This window comes from Ostrinia nubilalis, chromosome 22 (assembly GCF_963855985.1).
Source record: "Ostrinia nubilalis chromosome 22, ilOstNubi1.1, whole genome shotgun sequence".
Classification (NCBI taxonomy): Eukaryota; Metazoa; Arthropoda; class Insecta; order Lepidoptera; family Crambidae; genus Ostrinia; species Ostrinia nubilalis.
Genome location: NC_087109.1, coordinates 7,269,125 through 7,286,946, shown reverse-complemented (window position 1 = coordinate 7,286,946; position 17,822 = coordinate 7,269,125). Strand labels below are relative to the sequence as shown.

General features: G+C 40.5%; 5 protein-coding genes and 1 long non-coding RNA gene across 7 annotated transcripts; 4 read left to right on the top strand and 2 right to left on the bottom strand.

Annotated features, from left to right (window-relative positions):
* Positions 1-89: 89 nt before the first annotated feature.
* On the top strand, positions 90-2,160 carry LOC135083047 (disintegrin and metalloproteinase domain-containing protein 10-like). The gene is made up of 5 exons (XM_063977810.1): positions 90-205; positions 391-586; positions 1,216-1,379; positions 1,857-2,054; positions 2,147-2,160. Exons 1-5 carry the CDS (start codon positions 127-129, stop codon positions 2,158-2,160), a joined length of 651 nt encoding a protein of 216 aa, XP_063833880.1. The 5' UTR covers positions 90-126.
* A 415-nt stretch (positions 2,161-2,575) lies between these two features.
* On the top strand, positions 2,576-4,029 carry LOC135082709 (uncharacterized). Its single transcript, XR_010259459.1, has 3 exons — positions 2,576-2,677; positions 3,162-3,273; positions 3,901-4,029. It is a non-coding gene; the product is annotated as an uncharacterized LOC135082709 (long non-coding RNA).
* A 1,192-nt stretch (positions 4,030-5,221) lies between these two features.
* On the top strand, positions 5,222-8,342 carry LOC135082644 (uncharacterized). The gene is made up of 3 exons (XM_063977439.1): positions 5,222-5,382; positions 6,670-6,842; positions 8,241-8,342. The coding sequence occupies exons 1-3, from the start codon at positions 5,241-5,243 to the stop codon at positions 8,340-8,342; spliced, it is 417 nt and encodes a 138-aa protein (XP_063833509.1). The 5' UTR covers positions 5,222-5,240.
* An 84-nt stretch (positions 8,343-8,426) lies between these two features.
* On the bottom strand, positions 8,427-14,862 carry LOC135082646 (uncharacterized). Its single transcript, XM_063977442.1, has 10 exons — positions 14,642-14,862; positions 14,229-14,534; positions 13,984-14,100; positions 13,781-13,898; positions 13,497-13,706; positions 13,306-13,397; positions 10,897-11,048; positions 10,433-10,599; positions 9,597-9,836; positions 8,427-9,217 (listed from the first exon to the last, which is right to left on the bottom strand). Exons 1-10 carry the CDS (start codon positions 14,786-14,788, stop codon positions 8,997-8,999), a joined length of 1,770 nt encoding a protein of 589 aa, XP_063833512.1. The 5' UTR covers positions 14,789-14,862; the 3' UTR covers positions 8,427-8,996.
* Positions 14,863-15,137: 275 nt separating this feature from the next.
* LOC135082645 (splicing factor 3B subunit 5) lies at positions 15,138-15,677 on the top strand. Its single transcript, XM_063977440.1, has 2 exons — positions 15,138-15,263; positions 15,349-15,677. The coding sequence occupies exon 2, from the start codon at positions 15,353-15,355 to the stop codon at positions 15,608-15,610; it is 258 nt and encodes an 85-aa protein (XP_063833510.1). The 5' UTR covers positions 15,138-15,263; positions 15,349-15,352; the 3' UTR covers positions 15,611-15,677.
* Positions 15,678-16,050: 373 nt separating this feature from the next.
* LOC135082643 (exosome complex component MTR3-like) lies at positions 16,051-17,805 on the bottom strand. Of its 2 annotated transcripts, none has more exons than XM_063977437.1 (4): positions 17,559-17,805; positions 17,095-17,212; positions 16,806-16,965; positions 16,051-16,539 (listed from the first exon to the last, which is right to left on the bottom strand). In XM_063977437.1, the coding sequence occupies exons 1-4, from the start codon at positions 17,728-17,730 to the stop codon at positions 16,054-16,056; spliced, it is 936 nt and encodes a 311-aa protein (XP_063833507.1). In that variant the 5' UTR covers positions 17,731-17,805; the 3' UTR covers positions 16,051-16,053. The 2 variants fall into 2 exon arrangements, with proteins under 2 accessions (XP_063833507.1, XP_063833508.1); XM_063977438.1 differs by having other exon boundaries at positions 17,568-17,805.
* Positions 17,806-17,822: the final 17 nt, after the last annotated feature.

Here is a 17,822-nt window from a genome sequence, read left to right as displayed (position 1 = left end):
GGTCTCAACTCAATACTCTCAAGACTCTTAACTACCGATTTATCAAATCTTTTGACTATCAAGACTTAAGTAAATATTTTTATTTTGAAGGATGCGAACGCAAGCCTGAACCACGTGGTGAGGAGGATGATGCACGCGGTCGCGCAGGCCGACATCATTTTCAGGAACGCCGACTTTGATGAGGACGGGGTGCCTGATAATATTGGTGAGCAAACAAGTGGATGAATGAATGCACCTACGTTTTAAAATAAACTATTAATTTTTGATGTGTGTTCAACACACACTTTTTGTAATAAGGCCGTTTCCCTTTCCCTGCATCTTGCATTTCATAACCTCTCTACTGGCAGGCGTTCGCGCACGCTTAAAATATTATCATTCCTTTTTCATCAGGTTTTTCAGTGAAATACATCCTAGTGCTGACGTCCGAAGACACCAACATGCGGGTATTCGGCGAACTCCTGAAGGAGCATTCCATCGACGGCCGCGACTACCTGATGCGGTTCGCGCGGTTGCGGCGCCTGTCCGAAGTCTGTCTCGGAGTCGCCTTCTCAGGACATGCCTTCCATAATAGGACACTTGGGTTGAGGTAAAAGTCATATCACATACATAAAGTTCTAAAAAAGCCACTTACTCATAGTACATTTGCACCACACACGACGATGGTTTTTCACTGTCCACACTGATCCTACAGGAGTAAACTAAGTACTGCGCGTTAAAATGCGACTACACTCGCGAGCAAAAGTATGGAATCACTTACATGAAGTTGTTTCCACGTGATCTTGTGTACTAACAAATTTGTTACTAACAAGCCACTTTTTTTGTAACTAACAAATTCGTTGTACACAAGATAGCGTGGAAACAACTTCATGTAAGTGATTCCATACTTTTGCTCGCGAGTGTAGTTATATTTGGAACCACTTTGCTTCTAGCGCTTTGCATTCAACTCTCCCATCGCAACACCTTTGTACTTCGTATAAGCGGAAGAACCAAACCCAGGCTCGTTCTTGGTCGACTCTATAGAACACCTCTGTTAAATCGTTACGTTGTCCATAAAATTAATGACGTAATGTTTCATCGTTTCTCCTAGAGGCGGTTTTACCTATAGTGCAAACGGGCGCACGGTCCTAGAATGTCCCATGCAGCAGTGGCCTCGTGCCTCGTATTATTACAAGAGAGCGCTAGGTTAATGGTCTAAAGACGGCCCTGGGTTTTCAGCTTCACCTCTCTCGGTGGTGGCATGGGCGGCGCAGCGGGCGGGCTGTGCGACCGGCGCGCTTACGGGCGCTCCTTCAACACGCTGGCTATCGCCCACGCCACGTCTGATGAAAAGGAGCGCGTGCCAGAGAGGATAGCCGCTTTAACCTTGGCGCATGAGATGGGTGAGAAGGAATATCAGTCAAAGAACAGGTTTCAAGGAAGCCGAGTATGATACGCCCCAACCCATGCCAGCGTGGGCTGGGGAGTGTTGTTCCCCAAGCCGTCTGGCTAGCGTGGGAAGTGTAGATCAAGTCCTACAATTGCCTCTGGTATCCTCGTAAAGTGGAGAGGGTCGTACTCCTGCAAAGGATACTAAAATGACCTGCACAAAAAAACTTCAGAGCAAGCTTCAAAAGAAAATGAGAATCTTTTAGTAGCAAGTTCTCTAAATCCAATCCGAATCAGCGAAAAATTTTCGTTGTCACTTTTGTTATTCGGGCCGCATTTTCCTTTGAATCTAGTGAAGGTCGCGGGAAGTACCTGGATCACCTGGGCAGCGCAGGACCGGTCGTTGAGGAAATCCTTGGGGGAGGCTCTTGTCCAGCAGTCAGAGAACGTCATTTGTTTGAAAAGAACGAACGAACTTCTTTTGTCCACAGGCCACAGTTTCGGCGCCCACCACGACGACAATTTCCCAAACCCGGAGTGCCGCGGGTACTTGATGGGCTCGCAGTCCACCGCGGCTGATAGCGGCATGAACTTCGAGTTCTCTATGTGCAGCAAGCGGCTCATAGCTGCCACTCTGAGCAGCATGAGCTACTGCCTGTCAGAGGAGGATAGGCCTTATTGCGGGAACGGTAAGGGTCTTTTTGCACCGAGTTTTTTATGTCATGGGCTCTTAGTCCTCCGCGACTAACAGCGGCATGAACTTTGAATTCTCTACGTGCAGCAAGCGCCTTATAGCAGTCACTTTGAGCAGCATGAGCTACTGCCTGTCAGAGGAGGATAGGCCTTATTGCCGGAATGGTAAGGGTTATTTTGCATTGAACGGGGTGGGCCATGAACTTTCGAGTTCTCTATGAGCAGTAAGCGGCTTATAGCAGCCACTCTGAACAGCATGAGCATGTCAGGAGAACAGGCCTTATTGCGGGAATGGTGAGGGGCTCATTTGCCTCGAGCTCTTTATGAACGAAAATGGCGTGAACTTCGGCTAGCTAATAGCAGCCACATTAAACAGCATAAGCTACTGCGTATGAGGATACTTTTCGAGTTATTTATTGTGTAGCTAATGGAGTATAGTAACCATGAGCTGCCAATCTAACGTAACTATTTAAACACTTCATGATACAGAAGTACAAATAATTGTTGCAGGTATTGTGGAAGAAGGCGAAGCATGCGACTGCGGTCTCCCATCACGATGCAGCCACAGAGACCCTTGCTGCACCCCGCGAGCTGGCGGAGCGCTGGTTTTTGATGAGGGGTGAGTGAAATGACAGAAATTAGCATCTTATTTCTTCTTCATAATCATCGTCTATTAGCCTGGCGCAGACCACCGACTTTTAGTTGACCGATAGTTAGGCCCGACTCTAATTTGTATGAGGAATCGGCAGATACCAAATCGGTGTAGTATGCGCACTTTCATACATGTCCATACTGATTAACAGCCCGACTCAACTATTGGCCAACTAAAAGTCGGTGGTCTGCGCCTAGGCTTACGTCTCAACTGCAACTAACTGCCTTTTACGACATTCATGGAAAGAATTTAAGTAGGGTTCTACACGGGTAAATAAACATTTACCTGATGGGGAGTGTAGGCTACATCTTCAATTTGCCTTTGTAGATTAGGGACGGTTATGATCCCCCCACATTGCACCTGATGTTCATGATGTCAATCAATCACAGATATCAACAAACTCTTGTTTAACCGGTCATATCCATATTTAATGATTTAAATGTGTTTTTAGAGCTCTACACAAAGAAGGCTGCTCAGTGGCGCCCTCTGCGGTATGCCACCCCTCGCAAGGACTATGCTGCAACTCCAAGTGCCAGTATGCGGATCTCTCGAATAGCGGTATTGTTAGTAGTTCTGACGAAAAAAGATATTTTTAAATTGAATAGACTTTTATGCGATCTTTTATCTTTTACTACGATCGCGTGTAAACCCATCTCATGCGTCTACCCCACACTGTCCTGTATGCTCATACTATTTTTCGATACAGACACGCATGTGTGCGAGTTTTAGCGTAAGCCCTTGGGGCTCGAGTTTGGCCATGTTCGGCATTACCAGGGAAGGGTGAGGGAATTCCGCTTCTTAGTTAATAAAACGACTGAGTTCCTTCTGCCACTTCATCTCAGTACCAGACCTTATGCTGCCCCAAAGTGATGGTAGTCCAAGCTACATTTGGAACGTGAACAAGTGCCTTGGAAATGACCTAACTACTGAATACATAAATGATTTGAATTTGAATCAACATGATCCCGACACAGCAACGTCATATGCCCTAAGTCCTGTTGAAACAATTTTACGCCCGTATTCACAAACGATGCTTGCTTAAGTGAAGCAGCAAATCGAACGCACAGCTTTGAATAGCTCTGTGATTGGTTCGTGTGTCACCCTGTGCGTCCACGCGCACTGTGAGACCTCATAGTAATGTTTGTGAATACGGGCGTTAGACCAAGTAATTAATCCTCTTTTTCCTCCAGGACTGCAAACGGCAAGAGAGTGAATGCACATGTGTGAGCGAGGCCACTGAGTGCCGCTGCGGACTCAACGGGCGCTGCTTCGAGGACGGCAGCTGTCATGCGGCGGAGTGCGCCATATTAGGGCTGCGGGAGTGCCCCTGCCCTAAGAAGGGACCGGTATGACGCTAGTACATTATTTAGAATTCTAGATGATATGCTTGTGTTCTTTAGTGGCGACCATGGGCCAGAAGACGCAGTAGTGTGGACAGGACTAGGTGAACCGATGATGTGGTGAAGGTTGCGGGAAGTACCTGAATGCCGGCAACGTAGCACTGGTCGTTAGGGAACTCCTTGGGGGAGACCTTTGTCCAGCAATGGGCATCATCTGGCTTAAGCTGTAGATGCGTCGATGCACATGTGTGAACGAGTCTACTGAGTGTCGCTGCGGGATTAACGGGCGCTGCTTCGAGGACGGTAGCTGTCATGCAGCCGAATGCGCCATACTGGGGCTGCGAGAGTGCCCCTGTCCGAAGAAGGGACCGGTATGACGCTAGTACATTATTTAGAATTCTAGATGATATGCTTGTGTTCTCGAGTGGCGAGGACGGGACAGAAGACGTAGTGTGTAGTGTGGGCAGGACTAGGTGGGGCGACGATCTGGTGAAGGTTGCGGGAAGTACCTGAACGCCGGCAACGTAGCACTGGTCGTTAGGGAACTCCTTTGGGGAGACCTTTGTCCAGCAATGGACGTCATCTGTCTTAAGCTGTAGATGCGTCGATGCATATGTGTGAGCGAGTCTACTGAGTGTCGCGGCGGGCTTAACGGGCGCTGCTTCAAAGACGGCAGTTGTCATGCGGCCGAGTGCGCCATATTGGGGAGTGCCCTTGCCCGAAGAAGGGACCGGTATGTTCTTCTTTTTTTCAGTTTTTTGGCTTTTCAGAGCGGTCGTAGTCACATTGGCATTGAGGTGTCCACATCCATTGTAGAGGCGAATACAACTTTCCGCACGATCTCCCGCGAACTCACTATTGGCTGACTGCCTGCTGCAGTCAGATGTTGCGGTTTCCTTCTGCGGGTTTCACTTGGTCAGTCCAGCGCATATGTGACCTCACGTGATTGGGTTCTTTCAACTTTTCTCTGAACGACCAATCGCTCATCATTTCAGGAACAGAACGTTCACTGCTGAACATAGGGCAAATGATTCCATATTTATCAGTAGGTAGCGGTGTGCACTGTGCATCCAGCGCCTTCCTGCTACCTTTATCGGTCGTCTATCCACCTTGACGATTTGGATGACACACTATTATTTCCATGCCTCTTTTCTACAATTTTCCAGGGTGGCACAATCGGCTCCCTGAACATGTGTAGCATATGCTGCGAACTGAACCGCACCGTGGGCGAGAACGGAGGCCTGTGCATGGGAGCGGAACTGGCCGCCAGAGAGCTGGTGGCTATTGGTACCAAGCTGCCCGAGAACTGGCCGGATGAGGACTATAGAGGACGTAAGCGATTATAAACTTAATGATTTTGTAAATAGAGCATGATATGCATTAAAGTTAATGTCAACACAAGCTTTGCGGCAGCAAATTGCTTTCTGCAGCCCGCTTCAGAATAGCACCTTCACAATCTGACTGTGCAAGAAGAAACTGTGCAAAAATTTACAATGTATTTTGCTTTTTAAGTTGATTGTACTTATTGTTTAATTTTTAGTACCAAATAAATGTTTTTCTTTCTTTCTTTCAAAAAGGAGCTAATTGAAACGCGGGCAGCTTTTAAAATTTACTTATTTGAAGTGCTCCCATTTTATATTGGGTGCGTTTGGTGGAAAAAAGCGCTTATAAGCATAATGGCGATAGCTACGGCAGTTTTCTGCGAGGACACGTTTTCTAATATTTGCTAACCTACTGAAGTTAGCAAAAAAAATCCCTATGGAGTGACGTGTTTCATTAATTTTTTAGCAGTTACAGTTAGAGTGCTTACCGCTTAGCGATCGCCATTTTGCTTATAAGTGCTTCTTAGTACTATTTTCCGCCAAACGCACCCATTGATTACCATCACAGAATAAGTAATAGTACAGGTACAGAAGGATTACTCCGCAAGACGATTTAAATAAATGCGAGTCTTGCTACGACGCGATACAGTGGAATTCAGCTCGCACAGCACTACGTACCTACAATTTTATTCACCTACAAGTTTTGTCTCTTTCTATCGCGTGCCTCTGAACTCTTCTTACGCTGTTAGGGTTGCTGTCTAGTAGTGTCTAGTCAAAAAATAATTAATCTACTTATTTGTAATGAGGTACGTATGTAGGTAAGTACGCATTCATTATGGAAAACCTTGGGAGAGGCCTTGTCCAGCAGTGGACGTAATTTTTGGCTAAAACGAACGAACGCATTCTGAGCAGTAGTCATGGTAGGTTAGGTTCAGTTAGGTTCCTATACTATCCTAAGAATTATTGATTACCTACATGGCCAACATACCTTTCAGCATCTTTGGGAAGCGAAAAAAAAGATAAATCCGGTAGATTTCTTTTCGAATTTAAACACCCGAACGCCGCATTATAATATTTCTTTCTCTTTATGTCCATTTTTAAATAATACTTCGATCATAGAATTAGGTATTACAACGCACGCCAGCGTCCTGACGGGCGCGCGCGTGACACTCGACTGATATAATACCCGCCGGCGGGGCGCTTCGCTGTAGGTAATTATCGGATGTACCGCGCGGAGTGAGCCAGGCCTGTTACCATGTAGACCTACTTATTTTAATGTAGACGTCCTTTTCTTCAGCAAACGTGTCAATCCGCCTGTGCAAGAACGAGCAGTGCAAAATAGCGGAGCTTCGCGCGTGGGCGCCGGGAAGTGCGTGCGTCACGCGCAACGCAGTCGGAGTGTGCGCACCTCGAGGCGTCTGCAAGCAGAGCTACCTTACACCACGCTCGAACATCTACCCAGACATTATGGTACTTATTCCGCTGTAATAATGTTTCAATTCCAACGAAAAGTACGTCATAAGAACTTAGTTTCTTCCACTACCTATTGCGGCGCGGCGTCTGCAAGCAGAGCTACCTTACGCCGCGGTCGAACATCTACCCTGATATTATGGTACCTATTCCGCTGTAATAAGGTTCAAATTGTCACTGTTCGGGCAGCGGGTGCCTCATGCTCAAGGCGTCTTCAAGCAGAGCTACGTCACGCCGCGGTCGAATATCTACCCCGACATTATGGTACTTATTCCGCTGTAATAATGTTTCAATTCCAACGAAAAGTGCGTGATAAGAACTTAGTTTCTTCCACTACCTATTGCGGCGCGGCGTCTGCAACACTTTGCAAGCAGAGCTACCTTACACCACGCACTAATATCTACCCCGACATTATGGTACTTATTCCGATCCAATAAGGTTTAAATTCTAATAGCATGCTCGAATATCTACCCTGATATTATGGTATGACCTTTTTTCCGTCGAAAAATGCTTTGCGAATACTGTCCGATTAGACTAAGAGCTGGTGAACGCCAGACCTACGTCATTTTATAAAAGCTGAAAATTTGTCAGCGTATGCTCCCAATATAGGATAGAATGTTGGTGAATCATGAAGTTTGGGTCATGAAGCTTTGGCAGCTATCCTAAAAAAACTGTCTGGCAAGGAGTTGGAACTGTCAAAACTGTCACGCTGACAAACTTTCAGCTTTTATAAAATAACGTAGGTCTTGCATTCACTGGCTCTTAGTCTAGATGGGGACGGACGATGGGTTATGACCCACTGGCCGTCCGGGACTATAACCACCAGACTTGCGGGCCTATCCACTAAAACCCGACGGTGTCCTCCGGAGCCGAACTTAAACATTAGTCCGTGACGTCACCTCAGGCTATGGCTCGCTCGAGAGTTACAGCCTCTCTGATTACAAGAGGAATGGTGGATCCCCTCGGATCACCCGCTAACGGCGCACGGGACACTGGTCTATAATGACTCACATGATGTGATCAGCTGGGCTAAGATGCGCGCTACGATCAATTCGTAGGTATCGTGGAATTTCCTACCACTGAAACTGCCTGCATAACCAGCAGGACCCAAACAATTAAAAGGTGCACACGTGGTGTTAAGCCTCTGGTAGGTAAGCCCTGTGTGCACCTCATACCGCGCTAGCAGAGGACCCCATGAGGTTTTAGTGGGTATTAGGGCCCGTCCTTCTGGCGGGGAGAGTCCCACATAAACCCTGGCTGCCCCCGCGGCCCGTTGTATGCGCAAAGCATTTCCTCGTGTAAAAAAAGGGATAGCTGTTTTGGAAACCATAACGAATTTAATCAGAAGAATGGAAAATATCATCGGAAACTTAACATCTTGCGTTTCCTTTTTTTCAGAGAGTAAAATTTTTGGATCAACGTAGAAAATCATCAACATGCTGGCGGCCATCGACTATGCATTGCTTATTACCATTTGCTCTAACCATGATTGTTAAGTGAAATATACCTTTTTGGAAAACGAAGAGCTTTTATTCAACAAATATTTAAAAATTATAAAACAACTGTACATTAGCGTACTAAAATAATATACAATATAATACAAAAACTTAATTATTACATCTAGAAGACATAGAACGCATAAATATACCAAAATGACAGACATTTTTCGTTAAAATTCAGACTCAAAAATCTAGTCGTTTCAATAAAAACAATCGAATCGATTGATAAACTATATCTAATCTATTGGTAAACGGTGACGCAACCTCTAGCATGAACAACTATCGTCTTCGAATCGTTTGCGTATTCGACAAAATTCGATACTCAAACTTCGAATTAAACGATAATGTGACAATTTCGATTCTCAAAATAAGTTTCGTGCAACAATTTCTCATACTAAGTTCACTTTACGACACGTTCACAAGGGCGCTGTTGTAGTTTTCGTACTAAATCTTTTGACGGCGATTCGAATACGCAAACGATTCGAACTCGAAAGTTTTTCGTGCTAGCCATACAGGACGTGCGACCTGTCATTGGCCTATTAATTCGCAACTTTGGATAACGTTTTTCGGAGTAACCCCGCGGGCGTCGACGATTGACCGTTTTAGTTGAATTAATGCTACTGTACAAAGAGTCTCACTCTACTATACCTACAGATTAATACCATGCGCATAGCTTCTCCAGCATCACAAAGTAACAATACTTGATGTCAAACTCCATGTCATACCAGTAGTTGGCGGCCACACAGCCGTGGCTCTGTCGTACGTGGTGGAACCATAAACTCGGCAGGTACATACAGTCGCCCTTGTTTAGGCGCACGTGGTAGCGGTGAGCGTTTTTGAACTCGGGGTGCTTTGTGTAGTCCGGGTTGACGGGATCTGCAAGTGTTAAAAGATGTGAAATGAGCTCTTTTCAATCAGAAATGACGTGATTCCAGTGCTCATCAAGTTTTTGTATGGGAATAATCAATCAGCTATTATGTGTAAAGGAATGTGAATTTATTCTTGAAAATGTCTATGTTCGAAAATAATGTGCGAAAATGCACAGCTATAGCCTGAGCCCAAACTTATTTTTTATGTTTATTTTGTGAAAACTGATTTTTAATTTGCTGCTGTACCTTAAATAATGTTAAACTTTATGTAACTATATGTAATGTTTTGCTTTTTAATTATCAATGCAAGGGAACTTGAACTTTCCAGTAGTTCCACCTTCAAAGTGGAATAATACTCAATCACTCAACTACTTTTAAATACTTACCAATACAAATCCAAGGAATCCCTGGCCTGTTAAACTCATCAAACTCTTGGTCACCCTCTTCCAATGAATCTGCTACATTTTCCTCTAAAGGCTCAATATCCCACTTCCCGTTGTCATGTTTGAAGATGGCCTGAGGGTACCTCTTGTATGGGACGTAGGGCAGATCAGTGGGCGGTATGAGAACAAAGTCTTTGTATCCGTCGATGACACAGTAAATGTTCTCATACGGATCTTTGTGCACTGTGGAACGACAAATGAAGTCTTAGGCTGAGGGCAAACGAGCGTAATTTACGACGCGTTTTTGAGTCTACGCAAACGTTCTTCATGAACTTTACGACGACGCAAAATGTGTTGGAACTTGAGCGTTTGGAACGAACGGAAATTACGCTCGTTTGCCGTTAGCCTTAGGGCGAGGAAGCGCCATTGTGGCGCATTTGCGCACTACTACCGTGACACGCAAATGGTAGTGGCGCTGAAACCGCGCATTTAGAATTTTTATGAAAATTAGGAGTGGTGCAGCAAGCGCACCTTAGTGGTGCATCCTCGCGCCTCTAATTTGAGGGCACCCTTAAATATTCTAATTTGAAGGCACCCTTAGATATAACTATGGGTTTCAGTGTCACAGAATGTGTCAGTGACACTTTTCTGATGATTTAACTTTTACCATGATTTATATTTTTTGATTGAATGAACATTGAAAGACGATTTGATCAGCAGTTCAGCAGATATATGAAAACATTTAATAACAAAGAAATAGACATAGTTAGAGTTACTTTCTTAAATACTAGGTACTGATATATTACTGAGAATTTTTGTATATTAGATTCTGCCCTTACTAGAAGTTATTGCCCTTTCGTCTCCCATCCAGAAATTGACTGCATCGGGCTTTTTGTTGAACGCTTCACTGGCAAAGTCCACCTCCGGGGCTATATCGGACAGCAGCTCCTCGAAATCTCCAGTTAAGTTGGAATTTTGCTTCTGAATGTAGGGAATCATGTTTTCTCTGTAAAATAAAAACATAAAACTGAATGGTGAAATTAGATATAAACTTCATTAGAAATTATTATCTAGTTGTGAAAAAAAAAGTGTGTCAAATGTGTTGCTCTAGAGTGACTTACTTCTGTAACAACATTTTAACCAATTACAACAAAAGGAGGACTCAATTCATTTGGTTTTTTTTTATTATGTGATAATAGAATAGCTTATTTAGTTAGGTCTTACTCTGGGTGTAAGTACACCCAGCTGATGCTTAAGTCCAACTGAAATATTTATCTGCTTTTTAAATAAAAAAAAGTTTAACCTTTTTTCTTCTAAACAATCAAGGAACTCGGCCATTGTCATCTCGGTCTCGTACGGCAAAACAAAATGCTCCACACCCTCACTGTCTGTGGTGATGCCATCAGCTAGGCCATTCGGTGTTAGTGCTACTGTCACCTTTTTATCAGGAATGGTGTTTCTGTAAAACACAATAAGACTTCAATTACTTAAATATTTTAAGACAAGGTAACCCTTGGTATGTAATTATTAACCCATTTAGACCTACCGTACCCTATGTGGTACGGTATATTATTGAAAATATTGTGAAGTACCAAACTGTTGTTATTTTGTAAAAATGATTGTAATAGTAAGCTTAAAGTGATTATTTTACATAAAAATATTTAAAAATACGTTTTAACAGGTGGTTTCGGAAATATTTTTGAAATTCCTCGACAGAAAACAAAAAAAATATTTACAATGTATTCAAGAAGGCATATTTCTTATTATTCATAGTAAATTATATTATTTTTATCAATTTTATTTCAAAAATAGAGTACAATAGATATCATGACTACAAAAAAAATATTATTGAGATTATTTTTAAACCATTTTTTCTAGTCTAAAATAGGTGTACCCTATAAGGTACAGTAGGTCTATGCATAAGCAAAATCATGCGAGAAAATAAAATTTATTTTTTATTATTTTTCATTGTTTTAGGCTTTTGATGCATCACTATATTGCCACACTCTTGAAAAAATTGATAATTTCAGCAAACAAAGCAATTTTGGTATTTTTTTACTGCATTCTTATCAGATGGCCGCTAATGGTGATCAGACTGACGAAGATAGAGGCGATAAAAATAGTGTCAATGTAAATAATTATCCTCAGAGTTTTCTTCGATGGATATTCTAAATTTCCATCGCCGTGTTGTTAAATGCGGTTATTGATAGCAATAAACATAACAAGTCAGAAGAAGCCAGGTCTTCTTCAGCTATCCTCATTAACTTTGGGGAAGGTAGGAAAAATCAACCAAATGTAGTTAGTGTCACATAAAACGTCTTACAAGCTATGCCAAGAGTAATACTGGTGATTATGTGATTTTATTTTTATTTTATATCATACAAAAATAAATAAAAACCTTCTTTGAACAACTACTATGTTTTGCATGTATATAGACCTACTGTACCCTATATGGTACGGGCTCCCCACGGCCCCCTTTTTATGGATTATTTTTTTAAATATTTTTTTCATGATTTTTATGCTTCCTTTTGTAAGTTAGTGCTGAAAAATCATTTTTTATTTAAAAAAATAATTATCGGTCTAAATGGGTTAAGGCCATTCATTTCTTTCTTGAACAAATGTGAAAGTTTAGTAGAAAAAGCTTCTTACCTAAAATACTGAGCGTTCCATTTTTTCGTAGCTGGCCATGACGCGCACCCTCCTCTGATAATAACTGGTAGATTTTTGGACACATACTCTCTATGAAACTGCAATGGATCTAATTCATTGGTCTCAGCTACTTCATCACCAAGGTATAACACTGGTAAACAAACATTCAGAACAATTTTATTTTTAAAAGTTACTATTTACCGAAAAAAATAGCAATTCATTGTAAATTACCTACACGATGTCTCCTCATGTAGCTTTTTAAAAGCTGCATTAATTTGCCTATTCATTTTTATTTAATTTTAAGCATTTTACACTCGTCGCACTTAGAAAATAACCTAAAATTTTTACCGATTGACTTTGACAGTAACTTTCCCAAGAACTTTCCAAAACACAGGGAGAAAAAAAAACTATAGTGCAGCCAAGTGTCTGGCAAATTGAATCGACTTTTAAAAATATTATTGTCTTCGAGGTGTTTCAGTACTAGAGACGTCTTATAAAACACTTTTTGTTTTGAGCATATAAAGAAACCGGTTTCTACCAAAGCGAGAGAGGAAATGTTATATGTAGCCGAGATGTGAGCTATCGTCAGCAGAAATTCTACAGAAAACAGAGGCCGCGCACAAAATATCCTCTCCTCTCCACTCGATCAATTTCCACCGAAGCTGGGTGGAGAGATTAACGGAGTCGGATTGGTTATTCAAAACACATCTCACGTTTCCTTTCCCCTTTATCTTGGTGGAAATCGGGCTTAAAAGAAATTAAATCGACATCGTTATGGCCACTGTCAAAACTCATGCGGGTGCACAAAGCGGGCTCCCGCCAGCGCCTACAGAATTAGAATAGGTCTTTAGAAGAATGACAAAAAGAAGCCATCAACAAATCATTACTTTATTCACACAACCATACAAAATTTTATATTTATAAATCTAAACAACATAAATAATAATAACGATCAATATTTTTACGACAAGTACTTCATTGGCATTGGTTTCTTCAGTATTCCCTTGATAGGTGGTACAGTGGTATCAAGCGATGGTTGCTTAGGTTCAGGCGGCGCTTCCATGGGTGGGGCTTCGGGCTCGCGTGGCGATGGTTCCGGTCGGTTACGCCAAAAAGCACGTGGCATGAATGTGTAAGTCGAATCGATTGCTGTCACTAGAAAAGAAAAAAGAAATATTGTAGGTAACTTTAAAATTACAATGGAGTTTTGGAAGCATAGGTTTTATAAACTTAGGTATTATAGCAACCACTTACTTTTGGGCTTTTCGTTGGTAAATTCCGATATAGTGTATGCGCTCTGAGCCCTTGGCCCTGGCAACATGTTCAGCTCGAAAAACTCGTCAACTCCTCGCCGGTTCATGTCTAATTTGTTTTTCTCGTGTAGTTGACGGAGGCGAACGGCTTTGTCGAAGCTTTGCAAAAATGTTTTTGAGTTGTTGTGGATGACTGTGGTATCTAAAACACCTGTAAAAATATTTCAATAAATTAATTTAAAAAATTCTTTTAACATAATACTAATCATCTAGAAATAGACTTACGCAATTGTGAACATCTTGCAATAATGGTCTCTTTATAGCGATGCTTTTTAGTCATTGGGTTTCCAGTAAAATTGGCATCAACCAGGGAAATCAGTGTGCACAGATGATCAGCAATACTCTATAAAAGTAAATCTCAATAAATTAAAGCAGAAATTGGGGAAAATTAAGATTTTTTATTTAATTTCAATAATAATAAACTTTACCTGGTGATCTTGTAAGTTATTCTTTTTTGCAATTAAAACTTCAAGTCGTCGTAAAGGCCTCACCCAAGCCAAGTCTGTTATTTTGTTTTCCGATACGTTTAAAATTCTGAGGGAAGGCTGTGAAGTATTATTAATTAGTTATTTTTGGATCTTCATTATTTTGAATTCTATTGTATAAGTAGTTAATAAATATAAAAATGTTGTGAGATATTTTGTTAGTGACCTGAAAAAGTAAAAAATATTACCCCCAGTGACATTATGGACCGTGGATCAAAGCAAAGACCATCAGCATTATCCATATTTTGTTTTTCAATGTGTAGCTCTTCCAAATATTTCAGATTTTCTAAATTCTCCACCACACTGATGTGATTATTTCCAAGGTATAATTTTTTCAGGCTATGTAGTTTTTCTAGGCCTTCAATCTTAGTTATTTTGTTCCATTGCAAGTGTAAATGGGTGAGATTGTAAAGCAGTTCAAGGTTCTCTATTTTGCTAATATGGTTATTGTGATAATATGCATAAATAATGTGACCTGTATTCTTCGGTTTAGGCTGAAATAATAACAAGATTTAAAATGCATATTATAATTATAATGACGACTTAGAACGTTACTTAGGTAGTGTACCTGTTTGTTGATATAGAACAAAATCACACTTACAATGTTAGTCAAACACTTTTCATGCATGAATAGATGAGTTGGTCTTTTAAAAGAATCTTTGTTTCTCTGCCTTGCTAATTTTTTCGCTTGTTTACGTAAAATTTCTTCACTCTCCTTGAGAGAACTCAATTTAGTTATACTAGTCATAATTTATTAAACGTACCAGAAAAAGCTCTTCAGAAAAATATTGTTTGAAAGTTTGTATCGATCAAACAATTTAAAAATGGCGCTCACTTGTAATAGAAAAGTGAAGTTACGTTTATTGTCTATGATCATTTATTTTAACTATCCATGATTCTCCTCTTTTAAAATATTATGAACACTGAATAATATTATGAATAATTTATCACGTTTTACATATTTTTGTATAATTATCCCGTATTTATTATTACTATAATACGCTTCTAGTCGTGTTTTATCATTAGATTTTTGTTTCGACTTAACTTTTTTTTCACATCACAAAACATTGATGTTTGATGTCAGGGTTTTTTAATCTGTGATGACAGCTGACTGTCAGTGTCAAAAAATTGGCTTGGTTTCTTGTTGTTATTTTTTATTACAAATCGAGTGGCTGTAGTAGTAATTTCAGTGATTATTTCTTGTAAATATAGAAATAATACCGGTAAGGAGTACTAGTTGTGCATAACATACATATCTCATTAATTTACCAACATAATTCCATTCTAACCTCTGCCACTTCTTTTCAGCAAAATGGGCGAAAGATACAACATACACAGCCAGCTTGAGCATTTGCAGAGCAAGTACATTGGTACGGGTCACGCAGACACCACCAAATACGAGTGGTTGACGAATCAGCACCGGGATTCGTGCTGCAGTTACATGGGACACCCAGATTTGCTGAGCTACTTTGCGATCGTCGAGAACGAATCGAAGGCTCGTGTAAAGTTCAATTTGATGGAGAGGATGCTTCAGCCGTGCGGACCTCCCCCAGAAAAGCCCGAAGATTAATTTTAAGTTTAAAGATCTTAGGTTAATGTGTGTGATGCTTTTATTGTAATAAATTCCATAAACAGTATCAGTGTGTGGTATTTATTTGTTTATAGAAAGTGTAGGGTGATTGCTATAGTAATTAGCCTGTACATAGTTATTGGCATATTGGATTGTTAATAATTATTACATTGGACTGTGTATTGCTCAGAAAAAATATTTGTCTCTTTTCCTCTTCCATTAGCTTGTTTCTTTTCATTTTAGGCAAGTTGGCCAATAACTATGTATTGGCTATCACCCTACCTATTTTTATTGTAGTTTGGGTAAAAATGTTAAGATATTTTCATTATCTCTAACACACTTCGGTCTAAGTTTTATATCAAGCTACACCAAAGTGAAATGCAGTAGTTCTTTCATGAAAAATAGCAGATTTAGGGAAAGATCGTAAATAAAAAACATGCTTTTCATCCAGAATTTAATAACTTTTTCCACTCCTCCATTTTAGCATTCAGAGCCTGTTCTCTTTCTTTAGACTCCTCTTCTAACCGTTTCCTTTGTTCAATGCACTGCACTACGTTCACAACTATCACCTTTTGTATATTCGGTACAATGTTTTCACATTCTTTCTCTAAAATCTCCATTGCTTTCGTAAGGCATTGCGTGTCCAACGATCCTATGAGAGTAAAATCGGAGACTTGCTTTAGTTCTGATAACATAGACATTGTTAATATTCCGTGGTTGGATCCTTCTGTATCTGGCGACATCATGGCCAAATGTTCCTCAGCTTCGATTGGGTCTACGAACATCTTTTCGCCGATGACTGCGATGGAGCAGGCAGTGATGATATCGTACATGGGCACTGCTGCGTTTGCCAGAGCTAAGCCAGCTGCGTTTATTGCAGCTGCCAAACAGGCGCCATCATGTTCAAGAATGTAGACAAAGACGTCAATCTGTAACAAAAGTACATAATGTAGCCCTTAAGTGTCAGCGAATCGAGACAATAGAAAGCTATTGTTACCGGACCAACTGCTTAGGAAAATCAAAATTAGTTACAAAGATAATATGTAGTAAAATAGCATGTGGGTGCTATAGTGGTATAACTACTTAATAGCAATAAAGATATTATGATTACTTATGATGACAGTGTTAAGCTTCATAGAAAGCTATGCTAAGCTGATTATATCAAAAAACATGTAGAATATTTTAATGTAGGTACCTGATAATTTGGGAACAAATGTCTGCAAACTGCAGGTTCCAACGCCTGTCTCAGGGCGACTGACAGAGCTTTTTCATCTGGATCGGGTGCATGGCCTCGTCGCTGACGAGGACATGAGAACGGAGCAAACTTCACTTCACAGAACAACTGGCCAAGTTGACTATAAAAAACAACAGGATATGTTAGAAACCAATATCATTTTGATTTAAATAAGGCTTCATTCATTATTTTCCTTGAATAAATAAATATATTATAGGATTTTAATTAAGTATGTGTACAGAAAACAAACCTGAATTCATTTTGATGAGGTATTTCTCTAGGGTCAAACACAGAGCAAACAGCTTTTGTCTTCTTCAATTCTACATAGGCTGAACCCTTGGCTTGAGACACCATATCTGTCCTTGCAACTGGAAAAAATAACAGAATTGTGATGAAAATTTATTGAGTACCTACTATATATATAGGAACTCTAGTGTTTACATTTGTCTTAAGTAGAATGGTTTTTTGCCCAATTTATATTTTGATTATGACGAAAGAGCTTTGATAGTGTGTTGTTGGTTACCATAATATTATCTATTTTATCATAAAAAACTGTAAGTACTCCTACCTACTTTAGTTTTGTCAAGATGAATTTAGATTGAATTGAACCTATACCTACTATCATTTCGGAAACTAAGCTTAAGTTTTTGGTTTTATACACCTAAGGAGGCCAATAACACTCAGTATACTATTTATTTAAAAGTAAACACATACAAAACATACACATGCTCCTCGCCTCTTCAAGTGCGCGCCCATCCTTGCGACAGCCTTTTTTGTCCAATAAATCGCTGTATAGTTCACTATATGTCTTCGAAAAGTTTTTTGTGAAGCGCTTATATGGTATGCTATCTTCTGGGCCATTTAATCTTCGATAATCTAAAGGCATTTTAATTGTTTTTTGGTTATTTTAGTACAACAACAGAGAAACTAACCAATCGTTCTTGTCAAATTTACAGGTGTCAAATTTCTGTCAAATGT